Source organism: Cnephaeus nilssonii, assembly GCF_951640355.1.
Source record: "Cnephaeus nilssonii genome assembly, chromosome: 16".
Classification (NCBI taxonomy): domain Eukaryota; kingdom Metazoa; phylum Chordata; class Mammalia; order Chiroptera; family Vespertilionidae; genus Cnephaeus; species Cnephaeus nilssonii.
The window spans coordinates 61,457,971-61,475,145 of record NC_137087.1 but is presented as its reverse complement, the minus strand read 5'-3'; the positions used below and the strand labels follow the sequence as shown (position 1 = coordinate 61,475,145).

General features: G+C 62.0%; 1 protein-coding gene across 1 annotated transcript in view; it reads right to left on the bottom strand.

Annotated features, from left to right (window-relative positions):
• Window positions 1–5,322: 5,322 nt before the first annotated feature.
• CPXM2 (carboxypeptidase X, M14 family member 2) overlaps window positions 5,323–17,175 on the bottom strand; it is a 44,675-nt gene continuing 32,822 nt past the window's right edge. The window contains exons 8-14 of the mRNA XM_079793932.1: window positions 16,629–16,752; window positions 15,580–15,776; window positions 14,089–14,268; window positions 12,744–13,041; window positions 10,576–10,715; window positions 9,501–9,600; window positions 5,323–6,462 (exon numbers count right to left, since the gene is read on the bottom strand). Coding sequence (XP_079650058.1) covers window positions 6,209–6,462; window positions 9,501–9,600; window positions 10,576–10,715; window positions 12,744–13,041; window positions 14,089–14,268; window positions 15,580–15,776; window positions 16,629–16,752 — 1,293 coding nt within the window. The 3' untranslated portion in view covers window positions 5,323–6,208. The remainder of the gene's footprint in view (window positions 6,463–9,500; window positions 9,601–10,575; window positions 10,716–12,743; window positions 13,042–14,088; window positions 14,269–15,579; window positions 15,777–16,628; window positions 16,753–17,175) is intronic.

Sequence of the window (17,175 nt, the reverse complement as noted above, 5' to 3'; positions counted from 1 at the left end):
CGGTGGCCCGCGGTGGCGGGAGGGCCGCTCTGGCTGACCCCGACAGTTGCTAAGCAAACACACTCACTTCTTCCTGCGGGCCTCTGCGCCGCCGCCTGCAAGGTCTGAGGGGACGGAGATGAGTGCGGACCCGCCGGACCGGGAGGCCCATCTGGGCCCAGGGCCCCTGTGTCTGAGGAGCCTGAATGGGGAAACGTTCTTTGTTGCACGAACTTATGCAACGTGGCGTTCCTTCGCTGTGAATGCCGGGGGCACGCCTGAGTGGCAGTCCCGGCACCGGGGGCCGTGTCACCGCGGCCATCACAGGTGTGTCTGCGTGGCTTCACAGCGGAATTCTCAACATCGCCTCCTGCTGGGCGCCACTCCAAATGACAGCCGAGTGCTCACACCCAGGCCACTCAGACGGCAGCAGTGTGAGCTGGAAGGTTCCAGGCACCAGCCGCCCCGCCGCCCAGCGGGCCCTCGGCGTGGGGCCCAGCACAGGGGGCCTGTGGTCAGTTGGCCGGGAGATTTCTCCCGCATCGCCCAGCCCGCGGGCTGGCTTCCGCTGTGATTCTCCGGCGTGCGCTGCCTCTGGGACAGGACCGCCTGTGTCCACGTGGGTGCGTAACATCACGTCTCTGACATACAACACGCAGGCCTGCACACACACACACACACACACACACGCACGCACGCACCCCGCATCAACCAGCTCCCGTCTCCCGCAGAGCCCCGCGCTGCCAGGCTGCGGCTGCCGGGGAAGGTGTCCAAGCTGCCGAGCCCGCCTCCGCCTGCAGCCCAGTCTCCATGGCAACCTCCACACCAGCAGGCCCGGCCAGGCCCGCTCTGCCTCTCACCGAGGAGCCCCGTCCGGCGCAGCCCCTGCGGCTGAGAGTTAACGGCAACTTTTCACAGACAAGCACAGCGCTTCTCCGGCGAAATCCTAGGGCTGCGTCGACGGGAGGGTCCCTAATGGAGCCAGCGTGCTCCCACGGAACAGCGCCTGTTCGGGCCCCGGGCCCACGTCTGCAGAGGACGGAGCAGCTGGGGTTAACAGCCCACAGAGACTGTCTAGCAGCCCCATTCCACATGGACACGCATCCTGCACGGACACTCGTCCCACACGTGGCCAACCAGACGACAAGACCCGGCTCCCCGGAGCGGATGGGCATCCTCACGGAGCCCAGGAGTGAATCTCAATATCTCTCTCTCTCTCTCTCTCTCTCTCTCTCTCTCTCTCTCTCTCCTTTTCTCTCTCTCTCTCCCCCCCCCTCTCTCTCTTTCTCAGAACAATGGACCAGTTTTGCTTCATAGAACCACCCTTCCCCCACCCCCCACCCTCCACCCCCACCGCGTTCTTAGGGTCAGCGTGACCCCCTTCCTCCCGCTGGGGTGGGCGAGGCACCCACACCTGCTGCTCGGAGCGCCGCGCCCCCTGGCAGAGGCGTTGCGGGAGGTGGGCGCAGCGCGAGGCGACGGGAGGGCATTCACAGCGCGCTCGGCCCGCGGACCCGAGGGCATTTGGTGTTTGACCAGGTTTCTCTCCCTTTTGTGATCTTCTAAACATCGGTTGAGAGCGCGGACGGTGCCTCGTGGTTCCTGCCATCAGCACAAGGAAGGAGGTGGAGTGTTCGCCTCAGGAAACTTTTACGAAGCGAATCCTGCCCGGAGCCCGGAGTGCAGCTGCGGGAACAGTGCCGTCTCCTGTTGTTGTGGGGACGGAGGGAGGGGTCGGCTGAAGCTAACGGACTTCACCAGCTCAGCCCAGGGGACTGCGGCCTGAAGATGGCGGGCGGACAGGGAGGCTCCAGGCCCGTCTGAGGAGAAGGGGGAGGGGTTGGCAGGAAGCACTGCGGCCATGGCTGCCTCCGTGTTTTGTTAAAATGTATTTTTACTAGAGGCCCAGGGCATGAAATTCCTGCAGGGGTAGGGTCCCTAGCTGCTGCCGACTGGGGGCCTCCGTTTCGCACCGCCCCTGGTGGTCAGCTCATGTCATAGCGAGCGACTGAACTCCCAGTCGGTCGAACTCCCAAGGGGACACTTTGCATATTAGGCCTTTATAGATATAGACTAGAGGCCTGGGGCCTGGGGGGAGGGCCCACGGGTGGTTGGCGGGCTGGCCCCGCAACCTGGTCAAACTCCCCGTCGAACTCCTGGTCAAGGGGACAATTTGCATATTAGCCTTTTATTATATAGGATTGATTTCAGAGAGGAAGGGAGAGGGAGAGGGAGAGAAACATCCATGATGAGAGAGAATCATGGGTTGGCTGCCTCCTGCATGCCCCACACTGGGGATCGAGCCCACAACCCGGGCCTGTGCCCTGACAGGGAATTGACCCGTGACCTCATGGTTCATAGGTTGACGCTCAACCCCTGAGCCATGCCGGCTGGGCGGGCTCAATGATTTTAAGTCCTAACTGGGCGCACTGGACTGTTGGGCTTGAGACTTGACATTTGCACAGGAACCTGATGCAGGGACCCCCCTGAGCCAGCCCTGGATTGTCTGGTCTGTGATGTTACCGCCCCCCCCCCCCCCACCCCGTGGCCGCTGTCCTGCCCGTCCTCTGTCGCCTCTCGCTGGCCGGGGCAGCTTCCAGGCCTCCTCCTGCCCGCCTCGCCCCTGCTGCTATCTCCCTCCGGCTGCTGTGACAACCTTCCCCTGAAACACGGAACAGACGGCCTGGCCCTGCGGGTGCTCCGTGCGGCTCAGCCCCTGGGCGTGGGCCACGGGCCACGCGGCCTCCCCGCAGCCTGGTCTCGGGGCCCATGAGGGTGTCATTTCCCCAGAACATCTCGTTCCCCGGCAGTCAGAGGACCCGCATCTCCTCATCCTGCCCCTGACCCCTGACCCCTGACCCCCGACCCCAGCAGGAGGCTGGAGACCCACTCCCCGCCCCCGCCCCCTCCAGAAACCCACCTTCTCAGGTGGAGACGGGTACATCCCGCAGAGCCTTCCCAGGCCTCCCGGGACGGCCTCACCCGCAGAGCAGCTGCGCCCCAGCGCCTCTGACCAGACTCGCCTCCCCGCTCCCGCCCCTGCGAGTGGGTGACCGCGCCCGCGGAGACCCCAAAGGAAGCATTCCGCGGGGACAGGCTCCCTCCTCCCTCCTGCCGCCAGCCTCGCGGGCGGGAACAGCTCCAGCCAACGCTGGTTCAGGGGGAATCGACGGCAGAGGTTCCATCCTGACCCGGGCCACGTGCCCGCCCGCTGCCCTCAGCCACGTGCCCGCCCGCTGCCCTCGGCCACGTGCCCGCCGCTGCCCTCGGCCACGTGCCCGCCGCTGCCCTCGGCCACGTGCCCGCCCGCTGCCCAAAGCCACGTGCCCGCCCGCTGCCCTCAGCCACGTGCCCGCTGGCGGGGCCTGGGCGGGAACCTGACCTCCCCGCAGCGCCTCACGCAGAGTCAGCTTCTGGGGCCACCTCTCAGCCAGGCGTTCCCGGGTCGCAGGAGCATTTCGGGGACCAGTGCCAGGCCCTAGCTGCCCCCCCCCGGTCCCCTTCCCCCCACTCCTGCTGGCAGTGCCCCTCCCGGCCCCGTGCTGCCTGCTCCCCACACTCAGCCCTGCCCTGCCCCCCAGAGCCCCAGGCCTCACCCCAGCTCTGCCTCCTGCCCCCACGAGGACCACGGCATGAGCGTCCCCTCTTCCCAGAGATCCCGGGCTGAACGGCCACGGCCCCGCAGCGGCCTCACCCCGCTTCTCCCTCACAGCCGCCGGCTCCCGTCCCCTCCTTCCCGGGGTCACCCCCAGGAAGCTCCCTGCACCCGAGGTGCTGCCTCAGGCTGATCTCAGGGACCCCACACCAAGGCCCCCAGGCAGACAGAGCTCCCACGTGGACACCCTCCTGCTCCCAACGCTCACCCACGCCTCTCAGCGCCCAAACCCTTTCACCAAACGCGACCCCCCAGCCCCTGCGTCTCCACAATCTGAAAAGCACGCAGGCCGGTCGGTGCTGCCCAGCCTCCCTTCCCGCCAGGAGGGGGGTCACTGCGCCCCCCCCCCCCCAGTTCCGCGGAGGCCCTGGGGGACCGCGCCGGGCAAGCGACTGCCAGGAAAGTGCGTGCGAAGCACCAGACTGCCAGATGGAGGTTTGCCACGAGACCCTAACGCCTGCCCACGGCTTCTTGATTTTTTAAAAGCCCATTTGTCCTCCTTTTTATAGTCACATCCCCCCCCCCGCCCCCCGTCTATGAAAAGGAAGGTTTGCAGCAGCAAACGGCCCCATGGCTCCCCGGCGAGGAGCCAGGCTCGCTCCCGTGTATTCCTGCAACGTTGCGTGTGTCCAGGGCTGCAGCGCCACAGGGACCTGCTCGAACCCCAGGCCGCACTGCCCGGCTCCAGGCTGCCCGGCTCCCCTCGCGCCCTCCCCTTTCCTGCCTGCCTGTCTCCCTGTCCAGTGGGGTCCTCCCACAGCTCCCAGACACACCGTGTCTCCCGTGACAGGACCCCCCTCTGGTGCTGTGAAGTCTGGGTCGCCTCCCAGGCAGCCGACAGTCCCCATCCGGCCCCCCCACCCGGTCATCAGGGAGGAATGACCCCCTAACGGGGCACAGCACGACTCTGGACACTTCGTTTCCCTCCGTGGCCCATCTCCAATCCAGGAGGTCAAACCAGATCAAGGACAGACAACTCGAGGCCCCTGCTGTCCGCCCTTCCCGCCCACCCGCCGCGCACACCGCACTCTCTCCCATGGAGCCGGGCCCCGCTCAGGACCCTTCTTCACACAGAGCTCCAAGCAGCTGCCCCATAAACCGCGTCGGCCTGCGAGGAAGCCCGGCGGCCAGCCTGGACGCGCTGACCTAAAGACCCGCCTCGAGCCCAAACGGGTGTGGCTCAGTGGATAGAGCGTCGGCCTGCGGACTGAAGGGTCCCGGGTTCGATCCCGGTCAAGGGCATGTACCTTGGTTGCGGGCACATCCCCAGTAGGGGGTGTGCAGGAGGCAGCTGATCGATGTTTCTCTCTCATCGATGTTTCTAACTTTCTATCCCTTCCTCTCTGTAAAAAATCAATAAAATATATTTTTAAAAAATAAAATAAAAAATAAAGACCTGCCTCGCTCCTCGTTCCACCCCTGAAGGCACCGCAGACGTGCCCCGCTCTGATGTCTTTTTCCTAATTTCCCCTGGACTCCTGGGGCCGTGGCCATGGCCTTGGCTGTGCGTGGGGCTGTGTGTGTGGCAGGGGGCCGACCGCAGGAGGACGCGCTCGCGGGCCTGGTGGCCCAGCTCAGCGCAGGGGCCTGGCTCTCCGGCCCGGCCCGCGGGGCGTGGCCGCGAGGCTCCCAGGGAAACCACACACGGAGCCGCTCCGTTTGCTTCCTTTATTTCCTCACGCTCCCGGTCAGCGAGGCAGCAACAGCAATAACAGCGAGACGCGTTTTCTCACGTGGTCATTCCACAACCCCTCCGAGCGAGGCTCCGCAGACAATTCTGAGCGAGTGTCCACGCCGGACCCCTGCCGTGCGGGGCAGGCGAGGAGCGCGCGCCCCCGCGGAGGAGGGGTCTGGGCAGAGGGGGGTCGCAGGGCAGCCTGACGTCTCCTTCCAAGTCCGAGCGGCTCCCAGAGGAGCCGGACGAGACGTGGTTTCGTGGGAAGCACCGCCCCTGTCAGCACCCGGGGAGCCCCGCGGGCTGCGGACGGGGGAACGCGGGGTTCTCGCTAAACCCCGGACGCATGCAACACCCCGGACGCCGGCTGCCCAGGCCTCCCCCCGGATTACTTCTAGCCTTTCCCCGCCGAGGAGAGAAACGGAACTGACTGCTCGCTGTCGTCAACAGACTCGGCTCGGGAGCGCCCCGGCCGGAGAGGTGGCCTCTCCTGGAGTGCCCCGAGCACGGGAAGGGCGACGTCGGGGACAGCGGGGCACACGGCACACGCACAGGGAGCTGCTGTCACACAAGCAGGGGACGCGCCGGGCTCCCCACCGCGCAGCCAGGAGCCCTGGGCGGCGAGCTCCCCTCGCTCCCTGATCCTGCGGGACTGGCTGAGCCTGCTCACGCCCACCAGCCTCTCCGCTGCGCTCTCCAAGCGGTGTGGATGCTGGGGACGGAGGGAAGGAAAGACCCCGAGCCTGCAGCCCTGCCCTGGGGACCAGACTTCAAGGCACACATGTGTTCGCCCAGCCTCCCCGAGTGACCGCGCGGACAGGGAACGTGTCCTCCAGGGAGCCACGGCCCCCCCCCGGGGTGTCCTCGGTGGGGTCCGGGCCTCCGCTCAGGGTCGGAGGTCACCCGCGCTGCCGCCTCTTGCGCCCCCGGAGCCTCGGCTGGCGGGCGCGCAGGCTGCCGGGCTGCCGCCCGAACTGCTCCATGATCTCCCGGATGCGGGCCAGGTTGGTCTTGCTGAGCGTGAAGTCACAGCGCGTGGCGCCCATGTCGTAGCCGACCATGCAGTTCTTGGTGGACGAGGTGAAGCCGTCGGCCTTGGCTGTGACCACGTACTCGCCGGGGTTCAGGAGGCGCCAGTAGTCGCCGTCGCTGGCTGGGGAGAGAAAGCGGGGGGTTCGGGGCGGCTCTGGTCTAGCGCGGACCCCCTGCCCTGGGAGTCCGAGACCAGAGAGACGCAGGGGCGGCGTGGGACCCCCGGCCCTGCAGGTGTGCTCGCCCTCTTCGGAAGCCCCCTCGAGGGCTCGGACAGGCAGGGCCTGGGAGTGAGCTCCCCACAGCGTCCACACACGTGGGCAGAGATGGAGAAATCCCCTCCACCCGCTCCCCCCGTGACGATGCGCCATTCATTCTGCACGTGCGCTTCCAAATGGGCTGCCCTGCCCCTCACCCCTCCCCACAAAATACCGTCTTTTAAAAAAATGTTTTTGTTTTTATTTTTAAAATATATTTCTATTGATTTCAGGGAGGAAGGGAGAGGGAGAGAGAGAGATAGAAGCATCAATGATGAGAGAGAATCATTGGCCAGCTGCCTCCTGCACGCCCTCTACTGGGGGGATCAAGCCTGCAACCCAGGCATGTACCCTTGACCGGACTCGAACCCAGGACCCTTCAGTCCGCAGGTTGACGCTCTATCCACTGAGCCGCACTGGCCAGGGCACGGAATGCCGTCTTGAAAAGCCTTGGTCCTGCGACCAGACGGCCTGCACCTCCCAGCACGGTCCCCCCTTGGCGACGCCTCTCGGTCCCCCCTTGGCGACGCCTCTCGGGCCCCTGGAGCTGCCAGAAGCCGAAGGAGCCAGCCCTTCCCAGGCTGTGTCCTCCTCCGGGACCCTGCGCCCCACTCTCCCTGCCTGGCCCTGTGTCGGGGGGTGGGCGCCTCACTCTCCTTCTTCCACGCTTAGAGTGTTCCCCGCGGCGCATCCCCCGTTGACGCGCGTTCCCTCCAGTGGGAGCAGACAACACGGGCACAGGAGCAGACATGTCTTAGGAACACGAGGGCTGGGCACGGGAAGTGCCAGCTACTGTCGGGTTACTGTCCCCCCGGGTGAGGGCACCGTGGGCTGCGGGGGTGGTGGACACGCAGCTGGCGTCGTGGACACGGTGGACAGAGGGCCAGCCGGGCCCCAGTGAATGTCCATTTGTGAGCAGGGCAGTGCCCACCCGGCAGAGGACCGTCCGTGGCCTCGGAGCCTGGCCCCTGGCCCACGCAGTCACGTGTACTGAGAAGGCAGGCGTGCTTTCTGGCTGCTTCCCCGGTAGAATCCATCTCATGATGCTGTCAGCTAATCCCGCTGTTTATTTTACACCAAATCCCTCCTGAAATAAAACCTGCCAGACCCCATAAGCCTCAGACAGAAACCAAGCAAATTCGGAGCTGACGCGGGTACCCAAAGGCGCTGAAGCCAACGCGGGGAAGCGGCGCGTGTGAAGTATGGGATTCGAGACACGAGGACGCACTGGGAAATCACGGGGGAAATCACGGAGGAGGGGATGCGAGCCCCATGGGCTCATCACAGCTGTCTCCCTGATCGCAGGGCTTGGAGCTCGGAGCTCATTAGGCAGCGAGCTCTATGCAGGCTCGGGGGCCCCGGGGCCTTTTATCTCGCGCTCCATTTAAAACCCTCACGTCTCCTCGCAGTGCGCACTAATAGTCCCAGAATGTTCCAGGCTCTTTAATGAATCACTCTTTTAAAGGGGCTCATTGGCAATGCTTAAAACACAGTCCCGTGCAGAGCCAATCCAACAGCCTCTTTCATTCACAAAGACTGCCATCTCCTTGTGAGTTCCCATTTATTGAGTGAATGAATGGACAGATGGATGTATGAGTGGGTGGATGGATGGATGATAGATAAGTGAATGGATGGATAGATGTATGTATGGATGGATGATGGATGGCTAATGGATGGATGATGGATAAGTGAATGGATGGGTAGATAATGGATGAATGGATGGATGGATGGATGGATGGATGATGGATGATGGACTATGGATGGATGGATGGATGGATGGATGGATGGATGGATGGATAGATGGATAGATAGATAAATAGATGGATGGATGGATGGATGGATGGATGGATGGATGGATGGATGATGGATGATGGATGGATTGATGGATAGATGGATGGATGGATGGATGGATGGATGATGGATTGATGGGTAGATGGATGAATGGATGGATGATGGATGCATGAATGGATAAATGGATGGATGGATGGATGGATGGATGGATGAATGGATGATAGATTGATGGGTAGATGGATGAATGGATGGATGATGGATGAATGGATGGATAAATGGATAGATGGATGGATGGATGGATGGATGGATGATGGATGATAGATGGATGGATGGATGGATGATGGATGGATGAATTGATGGATAAATGGATGGATGGATGGATGGATGGATGATGGATGATGGATGATAGATGATGGATGATGGCTGGATGGCTGGATGGATGAATGGATGGATAAATGGATGGATGGATGGATGGATGGATGGATGGATGATGGATGATGGATGGATGGATGGATGGATGGATGGATGGATAAATGAATGGATGGGTGGATGGATGGATGATGGATGATGGATAAGTAAATGATGGATGAGTGCTGGATGCCTAAAGGGGTTGCTATGTACCTAATGCCATGCTGCCTGGCATGGAAACACTGTTGAGTAAAGAAACAGGCAACCACACGGAAAGCACATGCCTCAGGGCGTTACACAGCAGGCAGCTGCTCTGTGGCATTTCAGACACCCTGCGCCCATCTCCATAGCCATTGGCCTCTGTGCCAGGCACCTGGGTGGGCAGGCAGCCTGGCACTGAAGGGCACATGGCCAGGTCTGAATGCAGCCTCACCCCAGCCTCATGTCCCAGGGTCTCTGTCTCCTCCCAGATCAAATGGGATGATCTGCTGGGAGCACAGGGTCAGTTTATGCGTGAGAACAGTTTTGGGGGGAAAGGCCCCCTCCTTCCCTTCAGAGGGAGCAGCACGGGGCCGGGAAGGGGCCCTCACTGGCGCGCCATCCACTGTGCACTCTGGGGACACCCTGTAATGTCCACTCACCCCTCAACCCTTCAAGGAAACGCACATTTCCTGCCGAGAGGGGAGCACACACAGGCGGTTACCTGTGCGGATGTCATGGTTGATGCCTTCGACGGAGATGACGGCGTCCGGAATTCCTTTTCCATGAGAGTCCGTCACCAGGCCTTTGATGCCGCGGTGCACCTGCTCAGCAAACACCACAAGACACGGTGAGCTCCCCGACACGCCCCGCCCACCGCACAGTGAGCACGATGACGCTCCAGCCGCCCAGGGTGACCCTCACGCAGCCCCGCCCCGCTCGGAAGCGCCCGGCGCGGTGGGGTTTGGAGTGTAAACGTCTTTGTTTCAGGGCTTGCGAACTGGAGCTTGTGAGGCAGCGTGCTCTCGGCAGGCTCCACAGAGTCGCCCATTGGAGTAAGATCTTTCAGAAGGTTAAAACGTGTCGGCATTTGAGAGGGTCATAAACAGAAACCCACTAGCCCGGGCAGTGTGGCTCAGTGGTCGAGTGTGGGCACATGTACCACAAGGTTGCCGGTTCGATTCCTGGCCAGGGCACATGCCATGTTTCAGGCTCGATCCCCAGTAGGGGATGTGCAGGACGCAGCCAATTGATGTTTCCATCTCCCTCTCTCTCTAAAATCAATAAAAAACATTTATCTTTTAAAAATCCACTAACGATGGAATGTTGATACGCGCCTATTTTAATTTTCCTGAGCTCTATAGACTTAGTATAGAGAGAGGAGGGAAGAGCAGACGGCTCCTTCCGCACTGGAGTGGCCACCCGGGACCACGGCGACCCGGGACCACAGCCACCTGGGACCACGGCCACTGGGACCACGGCCACCGGGACCACTGCGACCCGGGAACACAGCCACCCGGGAACATGGCGACCCGGGAACATGGCGACCCGGGACCACGGCGACCCAGGACCACGGCGACCCAGGACGACAGCGACCCGGGACCACAGCCACCCGGGACCACAGCCACTGGGACCACAGCCACCCAGGACCATGGCCACCAGGACAACAGCCACCCAGGAACACAGCGACCCGGGAACACAGCCACCCGGGACCACGGCCACGGTCCAAAGCACTAACTTGGCCTCACTTTCAGCCTCGTTCCTTAGCCTCCCCGCGGCAGCGCGGGCCCGGGCCGTACCTGCTCCATGAACACGATCAGGGACTCCCGGTTGTTCTCCCACTCCTCGGGCAGCTCGCTCTCATGCGGGAACTTGTCACAGCCCACGTAGATGGACAGCTCGAAGCAGTTCGTGTGGAGGTAGCTGAAGTCGTTGAGACCTGCCAGGCCAACCGGACGACAGGAAACTGAGCCCCGGACACAGCGAGCACGTGCCTGAGGGACGGCGCAGGAGCAGGGGGTGCGACCGAAGGCAACACATTCATTAGAGCAAGTGCGGGGGAGGGGCTGGGGTGGCGGGAGGGGAGGACGCAGCGGAGGGGTTTATGGGGAGACGGCGCTGAGAGGGCAGGATACTGTGGCGTGACCCCGAAGCCCTTCCCGTGCCATCAGCCCTGGTGGGGAGACACGGCTCTGAGCCTGGAAGCCCACTGCTGCCACGGGCCTCAACGTGGAACCCGGAGCTGCCTCCACGGAGGGGCGGGCGCAGGAGCAGAGCCGGGGGTCGGGGGGCCGCACAGCCATGTGCGTTTGGAGATGTGCCAGCCGCTCCCCCTGCGGGAGGCCGGGCAGCGCCGCTAATGAGCCAGCGAGACCTGGGCAGGAAGGCGCCAGGAGGCGGAGGGGGCGGCAGGGAAATGAGAAACCGCATCTCATTAATCCACCGAGAAATGGCTCTGCGGCTTTGTCACCCTGCCGGGCGGGGGACGGCTGCAGAGGCTCCAGCCCCCGCAAGGCTCTGCCGCCAAGTCCCGGAAATAACGGGAAAGGTAGTTGATGGAAAAATCAGCCGCCCCCGGTGAGCCCACCGAAGGAATGCGGCACCGATGCCCCCTCCCGCCCCTCGGGGGCAGCACAGCAGCTCTGGCCCTGCGCGGGGCTTCCTTAAAAAATCCTGACTGTGAGAGGTGGCTCACCTGTCCCAGTTCCAAATGCCGGGCTGGGAGGGCGAAGCTTGGCGAAATGGGGCTTACAGTAACACTCAGAGCGGACGCCCACTGTACAGGATCCCGCGTGGGGCAGGGACACAGCCTGTTTCTTTAGCCCCTCCCCCGGTCCCTCATTGGCTGAGGACTATTTGGTCACCTGTTTCCTAATAGGTCACCAAGGTCTTGCTGTCTCCCATTGGGTATTTTAAAAAAACGGGCTGGCCCGGCCAGCGTGGCTCAGTGGTTGAGCATCGACCTACGAACCAGGAGGTCAGGAGGTCATGGTTCCATTCCTGGTCAGAGCACAGGCCCGGGTTGCAGGCTCCATCCCCAGTGCGGGCGGGGGGGGCGGGGGTATACAAGAGGCAGCCGATTAATGATTCTCTGTCATCACTGATGTTTCTCTCTCTCTCTCTCCCTCACCCTTCCTCTCTGAAATCAATAAAAAAAAAAAAATTAAAAATAAAAAAATGGGGCTGGGGCCTTTTCTAATTGCCTCCACCTCCCTTTGTCCAGGGGGATCCTCCCAGGACATTGCTGTCGGCCACCTGTACAGCTCACCCTCTCCCCACCCCCACATCCAGTTTGCTGTGGGACAATTCAGTAACGGCCTGGCCACATGCTGTTTCTTTTCTATGAAGATACATCAGAGGCATGTTTCTTACATTAATGATTTCTGAGAGGAAGAGAGAGGGAGGGAGAGATGGAAACATCCATGATGAGAGAGAGTCATGGATCGGCTGCCTCCTGCACGCCCCCCACTGGGGATCCAGCCCACAACCTGGGCCTGTGCCCTGACCGGGAGTGGAACCGTGACCTCCTGGTTCATGAGTCAATCCTCAACCCCTGAGCCACGCCGCCTGGGCCGGGTTTGCTCTTGGGTCCGATGTTCCCCAAGTCCACGCCTACCCATCTCTGAGCCCATCAACTCGGAGACACTCAGAGGCTGAGAGCAGACCACGGCGTCCAACAGCCCAGCTCCGCCCCTTCCTGGCAGGGCAGGTCCCACCCCTCCCCGTGTCCGAGCCCCGGTTCTCTCCCAGGGTCTCCACTTCGCCCTGTGCGAGGCCCGTTCTTGCTTTGGGGAAGGGTGGATGTGAGGTGGGGAGCCTGTGACATGGGAGCGAGCCCCGCCCTCCGAGGCCGGCCGGGGCAGAGGGTGCTGCAGAGCCGGGACCTTGACCTCGGCAGCTGTCAGTGTAGGAGCAGGGGCGCCGCGGCCAGGAGGGCTGGGCGGTGCCGTCGCGGGGGAGGACTCACTGCCGGCCACGGTGTGCCAGGAGGCCCCGTTGACGGTGCCGTCCTCCTTCTGGAAGTCCTCCGTGTGGCACACCCGCCGGCGGGCGTCGGTCAGCAGGCGGTGCGTGGAGGCGTAGGAGTAGGCCAGCCAGCGGAACACGTGGTCGTCGGGCGTGGGCGTGCGCTCCTGCGTCCGCCAGGGCGACCGGGCCATGTCGTAGGGGTAGGCCACCACCAGCTCGCCGCCCTGCAGGTTGCCGCCCAGCACGAAGGGGACTTTCTCCATCCAGGCGATGACGGCCCGGGTCTCCGCCGCCACCTGCAGCACCCAGCGCCGCGGGGACAGTGAGGAGGAGCCCCTCTCCGACTCCCGGACAGGGACTCAGTGGGAAGCAGCCGTTCAGAGACTCTGAGCCATTTAGAATTTTAGATCCTGTCCTGAAAACCCTGGACTTCATAGAAATAATGGATTCCAACAAGAGGAATCTGCCCGGCCGGCGGGGCTCAGGGGCTGAGCGTCGACCTAAGAACCAGGAGGTCACAGTTCATTCCCGGTCAGGGCACAGGCCCGGGTTGCGGGCTCGATCCCCAGTGAGGGGCGTGCAGGAGGCAGCCGATCCATCATTCTCTCTCATCAATGATTTTTCTCTCTCTCTCCCTCTCCCTTCCTCTCTGACATCAATAAAAATGTTGAAAAAATAAGTAAATAAGACTTAAAAGATTGCAAACCAATCAAAATGAATGTACTTCATTTGGATCCTGATGTAATCAAGACAAGAGAGAGTAATAATAGTGAAATGTGAAGACTGGCTGGATATTTTGTAATACTGAGAAATCCTTTATTTTTAGGTGATGCTGGCAATGACTTCCTGTCTGAAACGGGAGTCCCATCTTGTAGCTACAACTGTTGACACGGGAGCCGCTGCCGAGCCTGCGGGGCCGTGGTCCTGCCCTGGCTGTGAACGCACACGCCCCAGGCGGTCTGCACCGCTGAGGGTCAGGTCCAGTGGCAGCAACAGAAAAGGACAAATAACGGTGGCGAGTTTTCTCCTGTTGTGTTTTCTGTGTTCTTGTACAGACACATAATTAAGTGATTTTTATAAAGAATCTCCTCAAATATCCCTTTGAAAGGTGTTTTATCGTCAGCGCTCTTCCCTACTCTGGGAGAAGATGTATAAGAGAAGAAATGGCTCTGTCCCCTTCTGAAATGCCCTGGGTGCTCCCGCTGGCCCGCCCCCTCCGCTGGCCCCGGGCTCCCCCCCCCCCACCGCCCGCTGGCCCACTGCGGCCCCCCGCAGCCCCCCCCCACAGCCCCCGCGGCCCCCCGCAGCCCCCTGAGCCCGGCAGACCCAGGCGTTCTGCTCACCGTGGCGTTCTCCGACAGGAACCACTCGGGGACGGGGATGTGGTGGTTGGGCACCGGCCTCGGGCTGCTGTGCCGGGCCTCGGCCTCCCAGAGCAGCGAGTTCAAGTCGGGGAAGTTGTTGTTGATGTCAATCCCGTCGTGGGTCCAGCGCCCCAGGGACCAGCCTCCCAGCTCCGAGCCCTGGGAGAAGGTGCCGGAGAGAGGGGCCCGCAGACGGTGGGCGGCGCTGACACGGGGCGCCCCCCCCCCCCACCCGGCGTGTCTCTAAGCCTCCCCACACGTCGGACCGAAGACCACATCCAAAGGCGACAATCGAAGCCCGTGCTGATATTTGTGGGTGCACAGCACAGCCAAGCCACTCCGCGGGGTGACTCCTGCCCAGTCCTGGCCTTGCTCCCCCTTGTGCCTCCTCTGAGGGCCGCTCGCGGGCGGAGGAGACTGAGGCTGATGAATCCAAAAGCTCTTCCAGCCCTGGCCGGTGGCTCAGCTGCTTGGAGCACTCCTTGTCCCACAACCACCATGTTGTGGGTTCGAATCCCGGTCAGGGCACACACCTAGGTTGTGAGTTTGATCCCTGGTTGGGGCATATGGGAGGCAACTGATGGGTATTTCTCTCTCACATCAGTGTTTCTCTCTCCCTTTCTCTCTTTCCCTCTCTCTCTCTCTCTCCCTCTCTCTTCTTTTTCTCTCTCTAAAATTTAAAAAAGTAAAATTGAATGAATGAATGAATGAATGAATGAAAATAGAAGCCCGTCATTGCAAACTCAACAGCCTCGCTGTCTGGCCCACAAATCCCCAACCGACTGTAGCAGCAAATCCCTGTTTGTATCGATAAACACAACCACCTCCATGCGGAACGCTTGCATTTGGCGGGTACCATGGTTTCAGGTAGTTTCCCAATTCATTCCCAGGAAACACTCACTCTATCCGATGCATCATCCAATGCATACGTGTATTCTACACATAACCGTGCCCTATGCACATTCTACATCATCCTTAGCCATGAAATATGGACGGTCTGTCAGGATCACATGACAACTGTCCTCCGAGGAAGGAAGAGAGGATCTCGAGTCGTGATCCCGGCCGGGCCAGGCTTCGCTAGGGCTGGAGTGAGGTGCCGGATGCTGCTCTGTTATCACTGTGTCTGCGGCACAGGCCCCGCTCGGGGTCCCCGAAATTCTCTATTCCAGCCCTTCATGACCTCAGCAGAGACTCAACCAGGAAGCTACTGGTGGGGGTTTCTATTTGTCGATTCTGTTGGGGTTTTTCTTAGAGAGGGAGGGAGGGAGAGGGAGGCGGGAGGGAGGGGGAGAGAGAGAGAGAAGCAGCGAATGCTGTCCCCTCACTCATGCGTTCATTGCTGATTCTGTGCGCGCCCTGACCGGGGTGGGTCCTGTGACCTTGGCGGGTCTGGATGACTGGGTTCCCGGCCGGGGCCCCGGGGGGATTTGAACTCGGGCCAGTGGTCGGCGGGGCGGGGCGCGGCCTTACCCCCTCGGAGGCCTTCTCGTAGCCGTCGGGGTTGAGGGAGGGCACGATGTGGATGCGGGTCTCCTCCACCAGGCGGACGATGCGTGCGTTGCCGGCCCGGTACTCCTGGCACAGGAACTGCACCAGCAGCAGCAGCAGCTCGCGGCCCAGCACCTCGTTGCCGTGGGCGCCCGCCATGTAGTGGAACTCGGGCTCCCCTGGACCAGGCGGAAACAGGCCCGTCACCTCGTGGCGCCCGGACACCCTGCGTGACAGCCACTGCGTCTCAGCCTGGCTGGCCTTTTTTTTTCTTCTAAATGTATTTTTATCGATTTCAGAGAGGAAGGGAGAGAGGGGGGGAGAGAAACATCGACCAGAGAGAAACATCATCGATCGGCTGCCTCTGGCACGCCCCCTACTGGGGATGGAGCGCGCAACCCGGGCCTGTGCCCTGACCGGGAACCGAACCCTGACCTCCTGGTTCCTAGGTCGACGCTGAACCCCTGAGCCACGCCGGCCGGGCAGCCTCGTTCTTTCACATCAGAGGTCGGCAAACTCATTAGCCAACAGAGCCAAATATCAACAGGACAACGATTGACATTTCTTTGGAGAGCCACATTGTTTAAACTTAAACTTCTTCTAACGCCACTTCTTTAAAACAGACTTGCCCAGGCCGTGGTATTTTGTGGAAGAGCCACACTCAAGGGGCCAAAGAGCCGCATGTGGCTCGCGAGCCACGGTTTGCCGACCACTGTTTCACATCAACCTCCAAAATGCTACCAGTTTAAGTTTTTATCCCCAGGTAGGTGACTAGGAGGGAGTGCTGAGAAATCTCAGCTGCTCTCAGCCACGGGTGCTCGTGGGGGTTCCCGTTTGGAAGAACAGACACAAGAACACGGGCCGCAGGTTTCCAATGACCGATTTCACAGGAACCGCAGCCGCTGCTTTTCTCTGTGGGGGACCCCTTCCCAGAAGGACACCCCAGCACCTTTCACGGGGACCAGAGCGGCCGGCTCCGCCCTGCGTCCGGGCTGACCCTACGGGCCACGGGCGCCCCGGGGACGCCTCACCGACTTCATGCTCGCCGGGCCGGTCGGAGATCTCCACGGCGTACAGCTTCCGGCCCTGCTGGCTCTTGCCGATGTTGTAGACGCGGGTGATGTTGGGGCACATCTCACTCACGACCTTCATCAGCTAGAAAACGAGACGGGCCGGGGCCTCAGCCAGGACGCTGCGCATGGAGGGGCTCCCAGTAGACAGCCACCCGCCCCCCCACAGCCCTTACGGCCCCCAGGCCGCCCTCATGCACCCCAGCTGTCCTCGCGCCTGATGCTCTCCTCGGCCCCTCGGCCCGGCCCCAGCACCGCCAGCTGCTCTCCACCCCACCCCACACTGACCCCCCAGCTCCCCGTGCAAAACCTCCCCTGACGCCCAGACTCGGCACAGCGGCCTCCCGGGCACCCAGGCAGCCTCCCTCCCAGCGCCCGGCCAACCGTTCCAGACGCGTGCCCTTGGCCCGACCTCCACGCCTCTGCCCCAGCCGCCTCCCTGCCCGGAGCAACCTCGCCCGCCTCCGCTGCCCCAGCCTGGCCAGGCCGGAGGACGGCGCCCCATCGC